The 16418-nt window shown below is 52.3% G+C and overlaps 1 protein-coding gene across 1 annotated transcript in view; it reads left to right on the top strand.

Moving 5' to 3' along the window:
* Positions 1–14431: 14431 nt before the first annotated feature.
* Positions 14432–16418, top strand: part of MAP3K3 (mitogen-activated protein kinase kinase kinase 3) — a gene marked incomplete at both ends in the record, with an annotated part of 28760 nt that continues 26773 nt past the window's right edge. The window contains 2 exons of the mRNA XM_084275349.1: positions 14432–14504; positions 15944–16065. Coding sequence (XP_084131475.1) covers positions 14432–14504; positions 15944–16065 — 195 coding nt within the window. The remainder of the gene's footprint in view (positions 14505–15943; positions 16066–16418) is intronic.

The raw sequence follows: 16418 nt of genomic DNA on the forward strand, positions 1-16418 counted from the left end.
TAACAGCACTTCATCTGAAACTGGAAAATGCTCGTGCAGAACGAAGTGGGAACTGGGATTTTCCTAGCAGACACATAGAATGGCATTCACAGCTTTAGAGAGTCCTGTGAAACACGTACACTGGCTTGTCCTGTACTGCTAATCTGAACAACAGGTGGAATATGCTGTGTTACTGTGAGGGACCTGTCTGTAATATTAGTGCTTTCAGTACTCCCCTTTATGCTTCGAAGTCTCACTCTTGTGTAGGTGGCACGAGTAAGAGACGAGCACATCTGTTGGTTGGCTTAAAAATGCATCTTTTGCAACTGTAGAACTGTGCTTTAAAAAAAAAGACATACTTTACTTGAAAGGTCATTAAAAGACTCTGTAGGCTGTACTAAAAGGCCAGTGCAGTTTGTTCCTGGAGGAATTCGATCTTGTGTAGCTCCAGGCCTGGAGGTTGGTGTCCCTGCCTGTGGCAGGGGGTTGGAGCTCTATGACCCTTGGGGTCCCTTCCAACCCAGACCATTCTATGATTCTATGACCTGTTGCACTGAGATGATGAGCAGAGAGTGTGTATAAAGGGGCTAACAGTCTGAACGGCCAGGCAGCTTCTGCTCCTGTTGGAACATGGTCCTGTTACAAACCTGAGGATCTAATGTCAGTCCTTCCATCCATAAAGCTGCTCAAAAGTAATTTGTGGAATTGGGTGCCCGTTCCAAACTCACCAGAGCAAGGGAAGGAATCTTGCAGGCTCCACTGGATTCTATAAAAAGCCTGTGTCCTCTTTGTTCAGCCAGTTGGGGTACCTTCTAGATCTGTAACACATTGCTTTGGGCATAATCCATTGTCATCCTTCACATGAAATTACATTTGAAATCACTAGAGGCTGTTTTGGAACAGGAAAATGCTACTTAAAATAGCTTCTTTTCAAAGAAGTCACTAGAAAGGTTAATGACTGAGCAGACCTGAAAATCCTCGGGGTGAGATGTTCTGTAGTGCAAATGGCACTTCCAGCCAGAGAGGGAAGGCAGAGGCTTCCGTGCCCTTTAGCCAGCACCTGCTGACAGGGTGGCAGGCAGCTAACTGTCTGCTTGCTGGTTCAAGTTTATTTTCAGGATAAAATAAAGCCCTGAGACTTGTCACTGTAGCCTGTGGATCAGGAAATGCCATTTATTGTATTTCACTCGCTTAACATCGTTATGTTGGGTGCAAAGGCCCCATAAGTGTTGTTTTTTCCCAAAGCTTATGAAAAGAAATACTTTGGTACTTCAGTTTTGTGCTTACTGCACCAGCAGAGGATGCAGAGCAACTGCTTGCAAATGCCTCCTCTCCCTCGAGTAAAAAGTAACATTGAGGGGAAAGTCTGAGCAGGGGTGAGGTCAGCAAAGCAGAAAGTCACATGTTGTTACTGCTGGTACAGGCAGGGCTGGTCCTGGCACTGAAATACTCTCCTCTGACTTGAGTAATTCAGTATCACTTCTCCAAGGTACTAAACTGCTGTTGGGTGGTTGTGTTCTGTGTAAACCAAGCTTTCCACAGACCCCTGCTATTATGTGGACAACCTGTTGCTAGTACACTGGCTCTTGCCCAGGAGATCTTGGTGGTGTAAAACTCCTTAGTGAGGTGAAGCCCTAGAGCAGACACGTTGGATGTGGAATTACAGCGTAGTGTGCCAGCTCTGTTGTTGTGTAAATGAAACGGGCTGGGGTAGGTTGCATCTGTGGGAATTGTACTTCTGTGCACGGGGATGCAGAAGGCAAGGATGGGAGTGCTTTGACAATCCACTCAGAAAGAAAACACCGCGGTTCCAAAGCCCTGTGGAAGGAGACTGATGGTACAGGTTGTTCCTTGTGGAACCTTGAAATGTACTTAACGGGGGAGGCATTGCCTCCCATAAGTCAAAGTTAATGATCCTTTCAAAACTTGGCTGTAATTACTCTCCTGAATGTTCTGGATGATAGTTAAGAGAGCTGGTTTTGCCTGGTGTTGCAGTGAGGAAGTCTCAGGCTCCACTGTAGATCACTGCCTGCCAGACTAGGTGAGGGGAGGAGCCGCAGATACTGGAGTTCACAGATGCTCCTGTGCTTGTTTTACATGTAAATGGAAGCTGAGCGTCTCTGTTTTGTTCTCTTGCAGATGGCACTTTAACAAGTATATTTTTGGTAAGATTAGGGGGAGAGTCATCTTTTCCTCAGCCCTTTTATGGTAGGCATTTGTCTGTGTTTTGTATAAAATGTTAAATACACCAGTCGCTGCAATCCTAAACTGGCTGTGGCTGTCAGCATCTAGTGCAGCCTCAGCTGTTTCTACTGAAACCGAAGTCGGGAGCACTTGACAGTGCTGTTAGTGTATGAACTGGAGCTCTGTGCTCTGACACAGTCTTGCAGGGCCAACCCAAGCAATGTACTGTTGCTTGTCACCCAGAGGGTCCCTTTTGCTTGGGAACTTGAGGGTGTTTGGGAATCCTCTTTTCTCCTGGCTGGATGTGATGACAGTGGTGGAGTGGTTGGGTAGAGCTGTGGCTGGATTTCTTTTGGTAACTCCCAGAGAGTGGAGGCATCTGCTCCCTAATTCACACACCATAAATTATCGGACTTGCCAGCTGTTTTAACTCTTTCAGGACATCCTGCAAAGGATGAACAGCAGCACAGGGTAAGCTCTTGGCTCAGTAGGTTGCACAGTTACGGTTCCATCAAGTGCTGAAGGGTTTTACCCTTCCCACTGCTGGTCAGCAAAGTGGTCCCAGCGCCCCGGATCCGCCCTGCGCTGCGCCCTCGGTTGGCAGGAGCTCTCCTGGATACGTTCTGCCCACTCTGCACCACCAGACCCGTGCTGCAGAGCAGCCTGTACTTACTGCACAGTGGACAGTAAAAAGGAGGCATCCAAGTTCAGTCCTGGACTGGCAAGGTGCTGTCAGCTATGTCCCCATTGATCTTTACAGAGAATCCAGGGAATTAATTCTATGTGGCACTTAAAGAGCACTTTCTCATGCTACTTAGAGACACAGCTGTATTTCCCCCTGCTTACCCAAGAGGAGTCAGAAACGGCTCATTCTCAAGGTTATCAAGGGTTTAACAAGACCCTCAATCCTCCCTTTTCTTTTTAAGGAAGAGATCTCCAGAGCTTCTGATCAGCACCTTTGACCGGCCCTAAAAAGCAGTCATTAAAAATGCAGCTAAATGCCAGTCAGGGGACACTGGTGTGGTGAGACTTGTGAGACTTGATAGCAGACAAACACCTTGTCTGCCCAGTATCTCTGTGGCCTTTTGTGCAGTCTCTGATGCTCAGCATCGAGCTAGAATTTCTATAAGCATAAGAATAAAACCAAATTACCTGTGTGGCTCCTGTCAAGTTTGTTTATTTTCAGAAAATTATCAAAATAAGCTATTTTCTGGGGAAAAAAAATGATAGAATTGTGACCATGAGTAGCTGTAAGACTGTTCCAGCTCTTGTCCCTTGGAGCTGCTTTCCTGGTGACAAGACACGTGAGGCTCGAGCCTCCTCTGTTGGAGGTGAGGATTGGGCTGTTGAATCTGGACAGAGGCAGAAAAGGAAGAGTCCTGGTACAGCTGAAAAGCCCAGCGTCACTTTATTTCCCTGACAACCTGGTAAATGCCAATGATGAAGTCTGCTGTTTGAAAGGAACCTTTTCTTTTGTCACCCTGGGTTGCTGGCAGTGTACAATGTCATTTGAATCTGCTGCACCGAAGCATTTTTGTCACCAGTAGTCAAGTAGACGTTTACTTTATGTGTGTTTTCCCTTCTGCTCTTCCCATTCACAGTCCCTGTGGTAATTCCCTGAAGGTGTAATCTTTGTAGCATGATTGTACAAGCATCCATATGGAATTCCTGACTCCTTGTTCTCACTAAAAGATGTTAAAGCAATAGTAGGCTTACTTCTGTCCTTCTTTTCTCCACCTTCTGTATTAAGATTTGCGACTTTGCTACTGTACTGTCCTAGAGGAACCCTAGTGTCCTGCTGTTCAACAGACGTTTGTTGTTGACATGGATAACTGCAGTGTCCCTGTACCCCTTTATTTTTATGGAGAAATTACAAAAGCTTTTCTTACAATGGATTTTACCCCCTGAGTCAGGGAACCGTATTGTGGAACCTGTGAATTCTACTCAACTTCGGGGAACGGCTTGAGAGTGGAATGTTGCATCCTTCCCTTTGTGCTATTTCCTGCTTCCCATGTAGTTCTATTCGGATTTTTTAACCTCCTTTCTAAGTTTCAGCCTCCTGTGTATTAGGTAGGGTATTTTCTGCCTTTCATACTTTGTAATAAAAACGGAACCTTTGTAGACTGACTGCAGTTCACTGTGTGGTGAGTTACAGGCTGGTGGCCACGGGGCGAGCTGGGAACTGCTTCCAACAAGCTTGGTGTGCCCTGTGTGGACCTCACTGCTGCTCTCAGGAGGGTGATTGCCTTGTCTCTGCAGAACTGGTGAAGCCTATTGATTGCTCACCCTACCACTACCCAAACGAACGTGATAATTCCAGCTACTACTTGCAAGTTACTCCAGATAATTACCTTGTTAGGAACCCAGTCTCAACAGAACCTGAGCAGAATGGTTGATGTGGGTGTGCTTTACCTACTTGGCTTCTCAAATCAAACCTGCTGTGGGGTCCCTGTGTGCCAGTGGTGGTTGTGATGATGTAAGCATCAAGTGGGAATTACCTGCTCGCCTGTTTGTGTTTTTAAGATGAGGGGAAGAGGGATTTACATTTTCTTAAATTCAAATAATTGGTCTCTAAGGCTCTTTGAATACAGGCAAGCTGAAGACAAAGCAATTAAGCACTTCTTTAGCTTGTCGGTCCCTTCAGTGCCTGGCTGACCTGTTACAGGGTGTTTTCTGCACAGGCTCAGTCACTGGTGTCGTTCCTGGAACTGGGACCCAGAGGGGACCAGGGTGGCACAACCTGGCAATTCGCTTTTGCCTTAGACTTGGGTGAGCAGGACTGATGAGTAAGTATTTAGATAAACTCTAGTTCAACTAAACTGTTGTCTGACAACACTGCATTCCTCTCTCATTCGTTGTGCTTTGAAATAAAAAGCTCTTTAAGCTTCATGACCAGAGTGGAAAGAGCTGTCAGTAAAGATGCTCTGATCTTTCTAAGCTGTATATAGACTTCGTGCCAGTATTCCCTATTTGGGAAAGATGCTTTCCTTCTCAGAATTGTTTGTCTTTCACCCTGCAACTGTATCTTCATCCTCCTAGATTTATTTTTCTCTGGGTCTGTGCTTCAGATTGTCTGAAGAAACTTTCTCAGCTTCCACAGCTTTTACAAGCTGGAGCTGCTAGTGCACAAGGCCAGGGACTGATAGATGATCTGAGGAATGGGGTGCCTGCCTGTGGCAAAACAAGCACCATCCAGTCCTGTGGAGGAATATGGGTGGAAAAGAAACAAGGAGAAGTTCTCTGCCCTTTGTAAATACTGAGGGACAGCGGCACCTGGCAGGGCTGAGTGGCTCTGTGACCCTGGGAGGGTCAGTCACCACTTCTCTGATACCAGCCAGAGTGAAAAGCACATAACAGCTCAGTGACCAGTAAGTGGATTGAAAAGGAAGGAAAACCTCCACAGCAGCACAATATACACACCTCAGTGTAGAGGAAACTTGGGGCCTGAGGTGACTGGGGGGCTGTGACTGTAACCAGCGTTTACTTCTGTCCCTTTCCACGAGTGCTGCTCTATAAACAGCCCCGGCTGCCAGCTCAGAAGCAAATAATGACCTAAAAGCATGTAGCATCTCTAACATCCCTCCTCCTCCTCTGTAGCTTTGCCCACTCCACCGGCAGAAAAGCTCCGGCCCTTTAACCAGGCGGCTTCAGAGCCCCCTCTGCTGGGGTGCTGGCAGGAGCAGGACAGGCCAGGTGCGCTCCGGGAACGCTTCCAGGAGTTTCCCATGGCTGATGCGTTCTGCCCGAGGTGAGGTAAGGTCTGGCTGAGAGATATTCCTCCACGCTGCCCTGAACTTGGATAACGATGTTTCTTATCTATTGACTCGTGTTCTCAGCGTTGCAAACAAACAGGAGTCCCTTGGCAGAGCCAGAGCTGCCTGGAATGGGAGGGGTTTCTCTCAGATCCACAGCAGAGAGCACAGAACGCTGTCCTGCAGCCTTTGAAGATCTGCAGGGTTTCTCCTCCATCCAATCCTTATTTCTTCTGTTCAGCGTCTGGAGTCTGGGATGTAGAGTGAGGAAGTCTTGGCATGGGGCAGGGCTCAGCCTGGAGACTGCTCAGCTCCCCAGGAAGGATGTGTCTACCTAAACAAGAAGGGAAACAGGAAGGAAAGAAGGACTCGTCTATCTGCTAGCGAGGAGAGGAGGCTCTCTGAGGCACACAGGTATGCTCCAGAAAGTGCTACCAAAATAGAAAACAGGGTGATGGCATCGTGATTAAGAGACTGGGAAAAGGTGCCGGGAGTTAAAATCCCAGAGGTCTCCTGCAGCCTTCCCGTGTAACTCTGAACCTCTCCGTGGCTCCACACATTGCTGTGTAATCCCTAAACCAGGGATTCGTTTCCTTTCCTTACTTGGTGCTGCGTGACAGTGTGGAACAGCTGGGACTCTGGGAAGTTCCTTTAAAATAAACACAGGAGCTCCTGGAGAGTCTCAGGGCATAACTTCACTGAGGATTTTGCATTAAATGTCCTGAAACAACCTGAAAAGGTTTGAGCTGAAGAAGTAGGTATGTTTTGTGGCTGGTGTTGACAGGAATGAAGCTTCTCTCCAGGAAAGCTGTAGCTTCGAAAGGATGTGGGCAACCTGGGTGGAAACCCACAGAATACCAGTTTGTATCCCAGTGTTGGTGGTGAAACAAATAACCTGATTCTGCTGCGCGAGAACTTCTTCAGTTCTGGCCTCAAGAGTAATCTCACTGGAGGCTTTTTATAATGACCTTGGCACAAAAAGCGAGTGTGATAATTAAATCTGGTGATGAACAAAAGTGGGAGGCTTCAGTAATCCGAGGAACCTGGAATATCATAGAGAATTGATGACTCTGAAGGGTGAGAAACAGAGCGGAGATGAAATGAAGCAGCAGAAAGTGCAAGGCTGTGAATTGGGGGGTGAGGAGGAATTTGTGAAGGATGCTCACAGGGTTGGGGTTGGGTTTTTTTCCTTCATGGAAATGAGTGAGGAAAGGAAGCCAGGCTTTAGAGGTTGATAAAGGAGCTGATGAACCACAATGAAGCTGTAAAAAAGCATGTATAAAAGTTGGTCCAAGAACAATAATGATGCTGTCAAACAAGAGAGGGGGGGAATTGATGCTGGAACAGGGGCAAAGAAAGGCTACCAGGAGGATACCACAGATGCAAAGCTCCTGTTATGAAGAGTGAGTGGCTTACTTGTCTATTACAATGAAGCCTGGAGGGAGATATGATTATCTTCTTGATGTATTTAGAGAGAAAATACCAGGAAAGAGGAAAGGATTATTTAAGTAAAAGGATAATCTTGACATTAAAAAAATCAGCACTAAGCTGGGCATGAAAATGGGATAGAGCAGGCAGGGGATCTAGAAGCACTTTCCCAGCATCAGAGCAGCAAGACAGGAGGGACTCAGATAGAGGAGTCTGACTGCTAACGGCGTTAGACTGGGGTGGGAACTGCAAGGTGGTGTCTGGGGAAGTCATCCAGCCCCCCTGCCTGCTGAAAGCAGCTGGCCAGCTTCAGGGTTGGGTTCTTGGCTTTGCCGACAGTGTCTTGCTCTGGTGAGGTGGGTCTGAGGGCCTGAGCGTTCCCCTACAGAGCTGGGTGTCTGCCTCACGTGGCATCACAACATCATCTTCTTATCCCATCCAGACAATTGAAAAATAAGGATATCAGAGGTGTTCTTGTCGTGCTCTGGCTAAGTCTGAAATCCCTCCTGCTCTGTGGGATTTTGAGTCTTGCACTTGCCCAGAGAATTTCCTTCTCTGATCCTTCTTTCCAGTCTAGCTCTCTTCTTTGCATGGCTTATCCAGTGGACACAACCCCTTGGACATGGCTGCTGTGTTCCTCAGGAGCAAAACCACTCCAGAAGAGCAGCACACGTGCTGCTAGAGGCTGGCTGGGCTGCAAAGCAGCTGCTCAAGCCATCTGCTCCAGGTGGGTTTCCCAGCAGTGGGGTGGCTGGGGAAGAAGGGCAGTGCTTGGAAAAAGAAACCAGAACCTCTCTGCTGTCTCTCGTGTGGAAAAGAGACAATAAAAACATCATCCCTTAGGTGGAATGGCAGCAGGAGCTGGGGGGGGAGCAGCTGGAGCCGGGAAAGGGACCGTTCAGTCTAAACACAGCTTAGAATTGCTGGGTTAGACTGGGCAACCCTACTTGGCCCTAGAATCTGTGAAAACGTGTCGGGATCCATTCGTTTTGGGGCTTTTTGCCCGGAGTTGGTTGTACCCGGTGCCGGTCCCGAGTGTTACTGCTGCGTGCGGGGCCGCCGCCCGAACCACGGGCAGGTGCCTCGTGTCAGGGGGCGAGTGGAGGCAGCTGGGCAGCAGCTCTGCTCCCAACACAACCGCCTGCTCCTTGAGAGAAGCTCCTAACGAGAGGAGAGGGAACGCTGAGCCTCCCCCTGGCTGGAGCTCGCTGCTGCCCGAGGGCTCCCGAGCTTCACCGCCGGGAACCCAGCGCTCCGGGGCCTCGTGGGGAAGGTGACCGGGGGGCTGAGGAGGCGCAGGAGCTGTCGGTGCCGTCGCTCTGGCAGCCCCTGGGCCCCCTCTCTTGCCGCAGCCCCGTGCTGCCGGCGGCCAGGCCCCGGTGCCGGCAGCAGGGGCCGCGTCTCGGCGCGGCGGCCCCGGGTGCTGCGCTGGGCCCGGCCCGACGCCTCTGAACCCCGAAGCGTTCCGCTCCCTCGGGCGCCGGGGCTTCGCCACACCCTGCGGCGGGGGCTGGGCGTTTTGTCCCCTCCTTGCCAAGCTCAGCGCGCAGCAGCACAGCCCTGGGCCGGGGGCGCGCCGGACCCCGCAGCTGCGACCGCGGGGACGCGGAACGTGGCAGCGTGCGGGGGGGCCCCGGGCGGGCTCTAGGACCCGGCCGAGCGCCCCGGCTCTAGAACCCGGCCGCGGGGGCGGGGCCGAGGAGCTGCCCGTCATCCTGATTGACAGCCCGCTGAGGGAATAGCCGGACCGTTCCCGCCTGGCGGCGGGCGAGGGGGCGGGGCTACCCCGCGAGCGGAACGGGCCCCCGTGATTGGCAGCCGGCTCGGCGGCGGGCGGGGCGGGTGGAGCGGCCGTTCGCGCGGCCATTGGCGAGCGGCGCCGTCGGGAGGGTGGCTCGGCGGCGCGGATTGGCGGGGGGCGGCGGGTCGGCCCCTGTGATTGGCAGGCGGCGGCGGCGGCGGGTGCGCGGCGGCCGCCGAGCGGTTTGTTTTGCTCGCGGCCCGGGCGCCCTGTGGCGGCGGCGGGGAGCGAGCGGGACCGCCCGTGCCCCCCCCAGCCCCGCCGCCGCGGCGGGACCCGCAGCGCGCCCGCCGGAAGGAGGCGGCGGCGCGGGCCTGGGAATGTGGCGGCGGCTGTGAGCCCTCCCCCTCCCCCTCGGCCCGGCCGCCATGGAGCCGCGGCGGTGACAGCCCCGCACCTCAGCGCGCCGCCGCCCGCCGGGCGCGGGCCCGCCGCCCGCCGCGATGGGTGAGAGCCGGGGGCTGGGCTGGGCTGAGCGGGCGGGGGGCGGCTCGCCGCCTCGGAGCGGCCCGGGGCCGCCTCACGGGCCTGCGGCGGAGCGGGCGGGGGGGCGGCGGGGCCCCGGGCCGTCCCGGGCCTTCCGACGGGGGCCGCGGTCTGCGGGAGCCGCGCCGCAGCCGGGGCGCCTCGGGCGGGCCGGTCGGGGCTGGGGAAGGCGGCTCGGCCCGCGGCCTCGGCGGTGTGGCCGCCGTCCCCGCGGCCGGCCCGGTCAGCGGCCTCCGGGGAGAACGGGGAGGTCGGTGCCGGCCGGGTCCCGCGTCCCGCGGTGGCTGCGCTCCCCCGGGGCGGTCCCATCGGGCTGTAGCTGCGCCATCAGCCGCGCGGAAGCTGCTGCGAGCCGGGGTGCGTCCGGGGGATTCCTCGAGACCTTCGGAGCGGCAGGAGAGGGATCCGCTCTGGCAGCGCGGGGCGCCGGCTCCGCCTGGGGCCTGACGGCTTGTCCGGCTGCGGGGCCGGGCGCGGGGCCGGGGAGCGGGGCTGCGGGGCCGGGGAGCGGGGCTGCGGGGCCGGGGAGCGGGGCTGCAGGGCCGAGCGCGGGGCTGCGGGGCCCGGCGCTTCGCGGCCGCCGGCAGTCAGGTCTCCCGTGCTTGAGGCCGGAGGTTTTGCGCTTACGGAGACTTTCACTGCGGGGCCGGTGCCCGTCAAAGCAGGTTTTTCTCTGTGAAGCTTCGAGCGAGTCCCCGTCTGCCGCGGTTACCCCACTGTCATGCACGAAAACAGGCAAAAGGAGTTTAGGAAACGCTTTTGGAGGGCGCAGTGTCGCCGTGACTGGATTTGAATGGTCCTTTCAGACTGTGCCTCGTACAGAGAGCTGCTCGCAGAGGTACTTCTTGTGTTACCGAGTTCCCTTTTCAGCTCAGAGAGGAGCCTCGTGCACTAGAATTACAATTTGAATTACTCCAGACCAGAGGTTACTCCTGTTTGGGTGCTGGGTACTTACTGCTCTGTCCTGAGCGTGGAGTTGCCGGCTCCGTGGGTTACCACTTCAGTGCTGCTCCCCTGCAGCCGAGCTCGGCTCTCAGGCTGCCCGTGGTTCAGTCTGCACCCGTATTTAGTTCTGTTTATTATGCAGATTCAGAAAGCCTTGCACACGTTGCTCAGAGAAGTGCAGCAACTTCGTTTCCTTTGTGCTGTGATTTGGACAGTGCCGTGAGCGCTGCAGATCGTGGGTAGGATTCTCTGGTACAAAGAGACGGGCAGCACTGTGCAGCCCACGTCTTCTCAGACAGAACCAGCCAGATGGTACCTGAGCTGAAAATAGTTGAGAAGGAAGAAGTTGGATGTCCACAGAAGCATTTTCCAGTGGCAGTTGGATGCCTCTCTGTACACACGTGAGTGTGAAAGGAAAAACTCCAGCTTCACAGTGGAGCACTGTATGCTTGTGCTGGAATAATCACAGCCTAGCCCCAAGCAGACGGCTCGTGATAGGAAAGATCTTGCCTAAACTCATGGGGCATTGTGATCTGTCTGAATAATCACGGATAACAGGCTGTATCACGCTCTGCTGTCCCTCCATCCTGGATTTTGTGAACTCCTCTGAAAGATGTGCAGGGTGGGTAAGGGTGAGAGCTTGGAATGGCGCCTTGTCCTAACTCCTTTGGTGCAGCTGCAGCCCTTGCACAAGGGGCTTTTTCCCTGCAGAGAGCTCCCTGGCAGTGGTGAAAGTCCAGATACTTGCTTCCAGTACTGAGAAGTACGTTTACACCAGGGAAACGGGGGGGAGAGCAGGGTTTGGGCTGGCTGGTGTAGGGCAGGCCTGGCTGAATGCTCGCCGCAGGCCCAGCTGCATCGAGTCTTTCCCTCGATCTGCCCTTTTTTCCTGCCTGTGTCACTTCCTTCCCTTGGCTCACACGCGCACCCAGGGCCCAGCTCTGAGCTCCCGGCTTTAGCAGCGGTGACACCCCCTGTGTGTGCGCTGGGGGAGGGGAGCAGGGCTCAGCCTGCAGGTTAGGACCAGCTTAAACCCCAGACCTTTAACTTCTGGGAGGGAAGCAGCACCCCGGGTAGATACACCGTGGGTCGGGTTCATGGAGAAGCACCAGTTTGTCTTTGGGTTCTATACACACAGTCACTTGTCACTCCTCAGAGCTGGGCATTTTGTGCCTGCTGAGGCCGCCTGCGGTGAATGGCTCAAAATTAAACTTTTTCAAAGACTTTTCTCAGAACTTTAGCCCAGACTGGGTTTGTCTCGTTGCCTCTGGATCTCCAACTTCACTATTGGGGTGGTAAAGAACACGCTTGGTTGTTGGTTTTCTTCAACACATGTGGCATCGTGTCTTCTATTATCGTGCCGTATAAAGTAGCATCCTGGCTTACAGGGCTTCACAGCCTTCCTGTTTTTACCCATGTGCAGATGCTTTTACTCTCTCTGAACTTCAGGATTTTTTTCTTTGACACTGTTTCCATTTCTGCCACAGCAAATACCCTGACTGGCTCAGACCTGCCTAATAAACTACCTATTAGTGGAAAGAAATGCTTTGTGCCGAGGACTGGCTTTCTCTGGGAGCAGCAGTTCCCTTTTATCGATGTTATAAAAATCCTTGAGTGTAGTTTTTAAAACATGAGAAGCATTTCCTGGACAACATCTTTCCCGCACAAAGCAGAGCTGTGTTTCCCAGACCTGCTGGAGACCCAGTGAAACAGGGTCTCTCAGTGCGCTCCCAAAGCCGCCCAGTTCTCATTTGTAATGACTCTGGCATTGTATGATTAACGTGCTGCTGCTGCACGTGCTTCCTTATCTCTGGAAATCCTCTCCTTTGATGGAAGTAAAGAATTACCCATGCTTACCCAGCAATACATCCACCAGCGCTGTCCCAACTGGAAGCAGTTTTTCCCTGCACAAGCTCAGCTCACCAGCACAGGGATGGAGGCAGATGTGTATTTTGGTACCAGGGCACCAGTAACTCGGTGTAAGAGTGTGAAACATGTGGGATCATCACGTAAGGCTCAGGTGCCCCTGAAGCTGCTGCATCAGCCCTCGACAGAGCAGTAAGTGTTCCCTCTTGCCTGGCTCTGAGGGGTTCAGCGTTAGCACTTGTCTGCAGAGGAAGCTGAGTTTGCAGTGGGCGAGACGCAGCCCTTGCAGTGCACCAGCTGGGGGTTACGTGCTTGCCAGATGCTGCCTCGAAGAGTTTCGTGTCTCAGCGTATTGTAAATCCACTCGTTGCCTGAGCGAGTCAGGGAATTCTCTGCGGGGCTGAGCTGCAGCCTTTGTGGAGGTGCCTGGTTGGGTAGACGCGTGTCCTCTCGCCCACTTCCTCACTGATGAGATGCTAAACCAGCCGACTCCCTGCACAGCCTGGGCTTCGGGCTCAGGCACCTGTAGCCTGTGATTGCATCCTCACCATTGGTCCTTATTTCCAAGGGCTGTGCAAATTCTTCCTCACAGATGTATTCTCTGATTGATTGGATTTTTGTCTCATTGGTGCTCAGTTATAAACTGCTTTCATAGCTCCCTTGCTTCTTGCCCAAAGGAACTCTGCCAAGACAAGCTCTTCTTCATCCTCCTGGTATCTGGCCAAACCCAGACTGCACTGTAGTGGAAAACTTGTATCCCAGCTCTTTGCAGGGTGTTTTTGGGTGGTAGGAGCTCCAGGGATGTGCCAGTTGGTTTGCAGGATTTCAGTGTGCAGAGTTGGAGCCTTTGGCAGGTGATTGAAGGGCTCTGCTGAATATTCAAACAAGGCTGAAGAATAAGAGTAAACTGGAGACACTCCAGTGAGGGAAAAGCTTAAACATTCAAATGTAAAGGTAGAAACTGTTTCAAGAAAAGGAAAAAAAGAAGGGAAAAACTAAAAAAGGGAAAAGAGTTGTGCTGTTAGCTACCTGGAACTCTTCACTCAGAACTGCTCTCTTCACTTTCTCCTCCCACGAGGGGTTACTTGGTGCTGAGAGAGATCCTGGCAATTATTTCCTTTGGCTGATGTGCTTTTTGAAAAGCAAGTGCTTGCTTTCGTTGTGATACTTACACCCCTCGCTGCTTCTGCATGCAGCTGGAATGTCAAGGAGCGCTCTCCTTTCTCCACACCACAATGTGGTTATTGTCTGGGTTGGCTTGTCTTGGACAGCAGAGATGTGGTGGGGTTTGATTATGGCTTTTTTAAAGCAACTTCATTTTGCTCTGCTCTGCTTTCCTTTCTTTAAGGGTTTCACTCCAATTAACACCTTCTGCTAATGCACTGGGAGATTTCCTTCCCTTCCCTTCTGCAGTCAGGCCTAGGCTTGATGTTTCTGCTTTCCTGGTAGCACATACCAGTGTCCACAGGGGAAGTGCCTCTGCTCTAGAGCTGAGGACACTGGGAACACTAATGCAGACCTTCTGGGCAGAGACTGTTGGTTGCACCAAAGATAACGGTACTTCGGTTCTGACTAGGACTTTTTTAGATGTTGTCCTGTTACAAATAGGTCCATTTTCCCCTTTTTTGCTTCTCAGAGTTGGCAGCATTCATTCCCAGCGTGCTTTAGAAGCTGTATGTGTCCCACATCTGTCATCTCTAAGCGTTTGCTATTCAGGCACTGATTAATTATGAACCCAATCTTCTGCATAAAACATAAGCGAGCTTCTTTGAGAGTCATCATGAACAAATGCATCACACGATCTTGAAGAAACAAATAGTCCCAGTGAGTCCCTCTCACAGAGCAATACAGATGTGAGACAGTCCATCCTTAATGTACAGCAGCTGTTCCCAGGACAGCGCTTCCAAATGTAAGCTGTTACCCACCCTAACCAGTGCCACAGCTCAGGGATGCGTGTGTGAGCTGTGCTGGACCTTTGAAGTCCACTGCCATGTACAAGTCAGCTCCAGAAATGCTCATTTCAGTTGAGGACCATCAGAGTGCCATGTCTGTGGAGTTGGGAGGTAAGGAAGAACCTGGTGTAGCAACCACTGCCTGATGCACGGGCGTGTGAGTGGGGTTGTGATCACCTCGTGCTGCTGGTTCACATCGCTCCCAGAAGTTCCAGTTGCCAAAAAAAGAAAGGAAAAAAAAGCTTTACCTCCAAAACTGGCAGTGACATCCAGCCAGACTCTCAGAAGGGGCATGCTCAGAGCTGATCTAATCGCTACTTCACATTTCATGCCTAAATTACGCCCTGATATCTAGAAGGATTTAACTGGATGTATTATTTGCCAGGGAAACAACGCTTCATCCCCACAAACTCTTGATGTGAGAGGCAGCAGCCCGGCCGTCAGCAGGCGTGAGCGTGCCAGCGGCAGATCCTCAGCGCCGTAGCATCGGGCGCTGCTTGCTCACGTTGGTGGCGCGGTGCCCAGGAGCAGAGCAGCTCGTCCAGTCCTGTTTTCAGCCAGACTTCACGTGTCGCCTTCCTCTACCCTTTGCAGTATCGAGGAATTCAGCGCTGCTGTGCTTGCAAAAGCATCTTTTTCATTAGCTTTTAGACACCTTTATGCTTACATCCCTTGCAGCCCACCTACCACGTGTTTCTCCTTTTACATCTTTGCTTTTCCCTCTGAGCTTCATGCAGAATTCCCCCAAGCAGCACTCGGAACCGACGAGCGATGGGAGAACACTTGAAGCTGGTTACATCAGAAACGTTCGCTCCATCAAGTCGTTTTCAGTCTCAGTGTGTGTGAGGAGAACTTCAGCGTGTGGTTTTTATTTCCCTGGGTTGGCGAGGAGGCTCGAGTTGGCCCCGCGGCGTCACGGCGCTGCCAGCAGACAGTGTTCTCGCGCTGCACGGTTTGACTCTGCTCGGGAGATCTTGGAGTCTCATAAAATGGTTTGAACTTTGTTCCATCAGCGTGTTCTGAGGGAAGAGAGGAATGTGGTGTGGAAGTCGGTGCGAGGGGGTTTGTAGGCAGAGAGATTCTAAGATGACTCTGTCCGCAGTTTGACTTGAGCCGTGGTCAGCTCCGCTAACGAGCTCGAATTCCAAGTTGCCAGGATATAAAATGGGGAAGGACAGATTCTTACCAGGTTTTCCTTGGCAGATGCACATCAGTTTGCCTGTCCTAAAAGACCTGTGATGATCTAGCAGATCTGTCCAAGCTGTACTGTCATGAAGCTATTGTAGCAGAACCAGGGGCTGGGGATGTTTGTTCTGAACCTTGCTGTGGCCAGGTCCTTTTGAGACATCGGAGAAGTGACCTAAACTTTACCTCTCTGCTTGCTATTTCATGATAAGGTTAAGTTTGGACTTTCTATGACTAAACGAGATTACAGTGTGTTTGCAAAATCCCAAGAAGGATTGTGTTTCTATGAGCTAGCAGAAAACCAGCCCAGACACGTTCCAGTTGATACTCAGGCCACTCACTACTAACGTTCTTGTGCATCACAGACGAACAAGAGGCCTTGAAATCCATCATGAAGGACCTGGTAGCGCTCCAGATGAGCCGACGCCACCGACTGCCTGGCTACGATACCATGAAGAATAAAGACACTGCTCACTCCAACAAACAGGTAATGGGTTATTCAGGGAGCACCTGGCGTCCTCACCTGCAGGTAGGAGGGCCGGGGCGGGTTGCCAGTGGCTCTGCTGCCTGTGTCTTGTCTTGTCTTGCGCTTCCGACTGCGGAAGCACCACGGGTGGCTCAGTGCCCGGGTCTGGCACAGGCTGTGTTGCCAGCATGGAGCTTTCATAGCTGCTTTATGGACTGGAGAAGTACAGGTTTGAGAGCTTGTGACATGTTAGTATTCTGCCTTCCTCCCACGCCTGTATTTGGTGGGGTTTGGTCTGTGTAGATCAGCTGTGAAGTTCACCATGTGGCTTTCTGGTCTCAGGATCATATTGTCGTTTTTTAAATTACTTCTTT

The sequence above is a fragment of the Gallinula chloropus genome (assembly GCF_964237585.1).
Source record: "Gallinula chloropus genome assembly, chromosome: 26".
NCBI lineage: Eukaryota > Metazoa > Chordata > Aves > Gruiformes > Rallidae > Gallinula > Gallinula chloropus.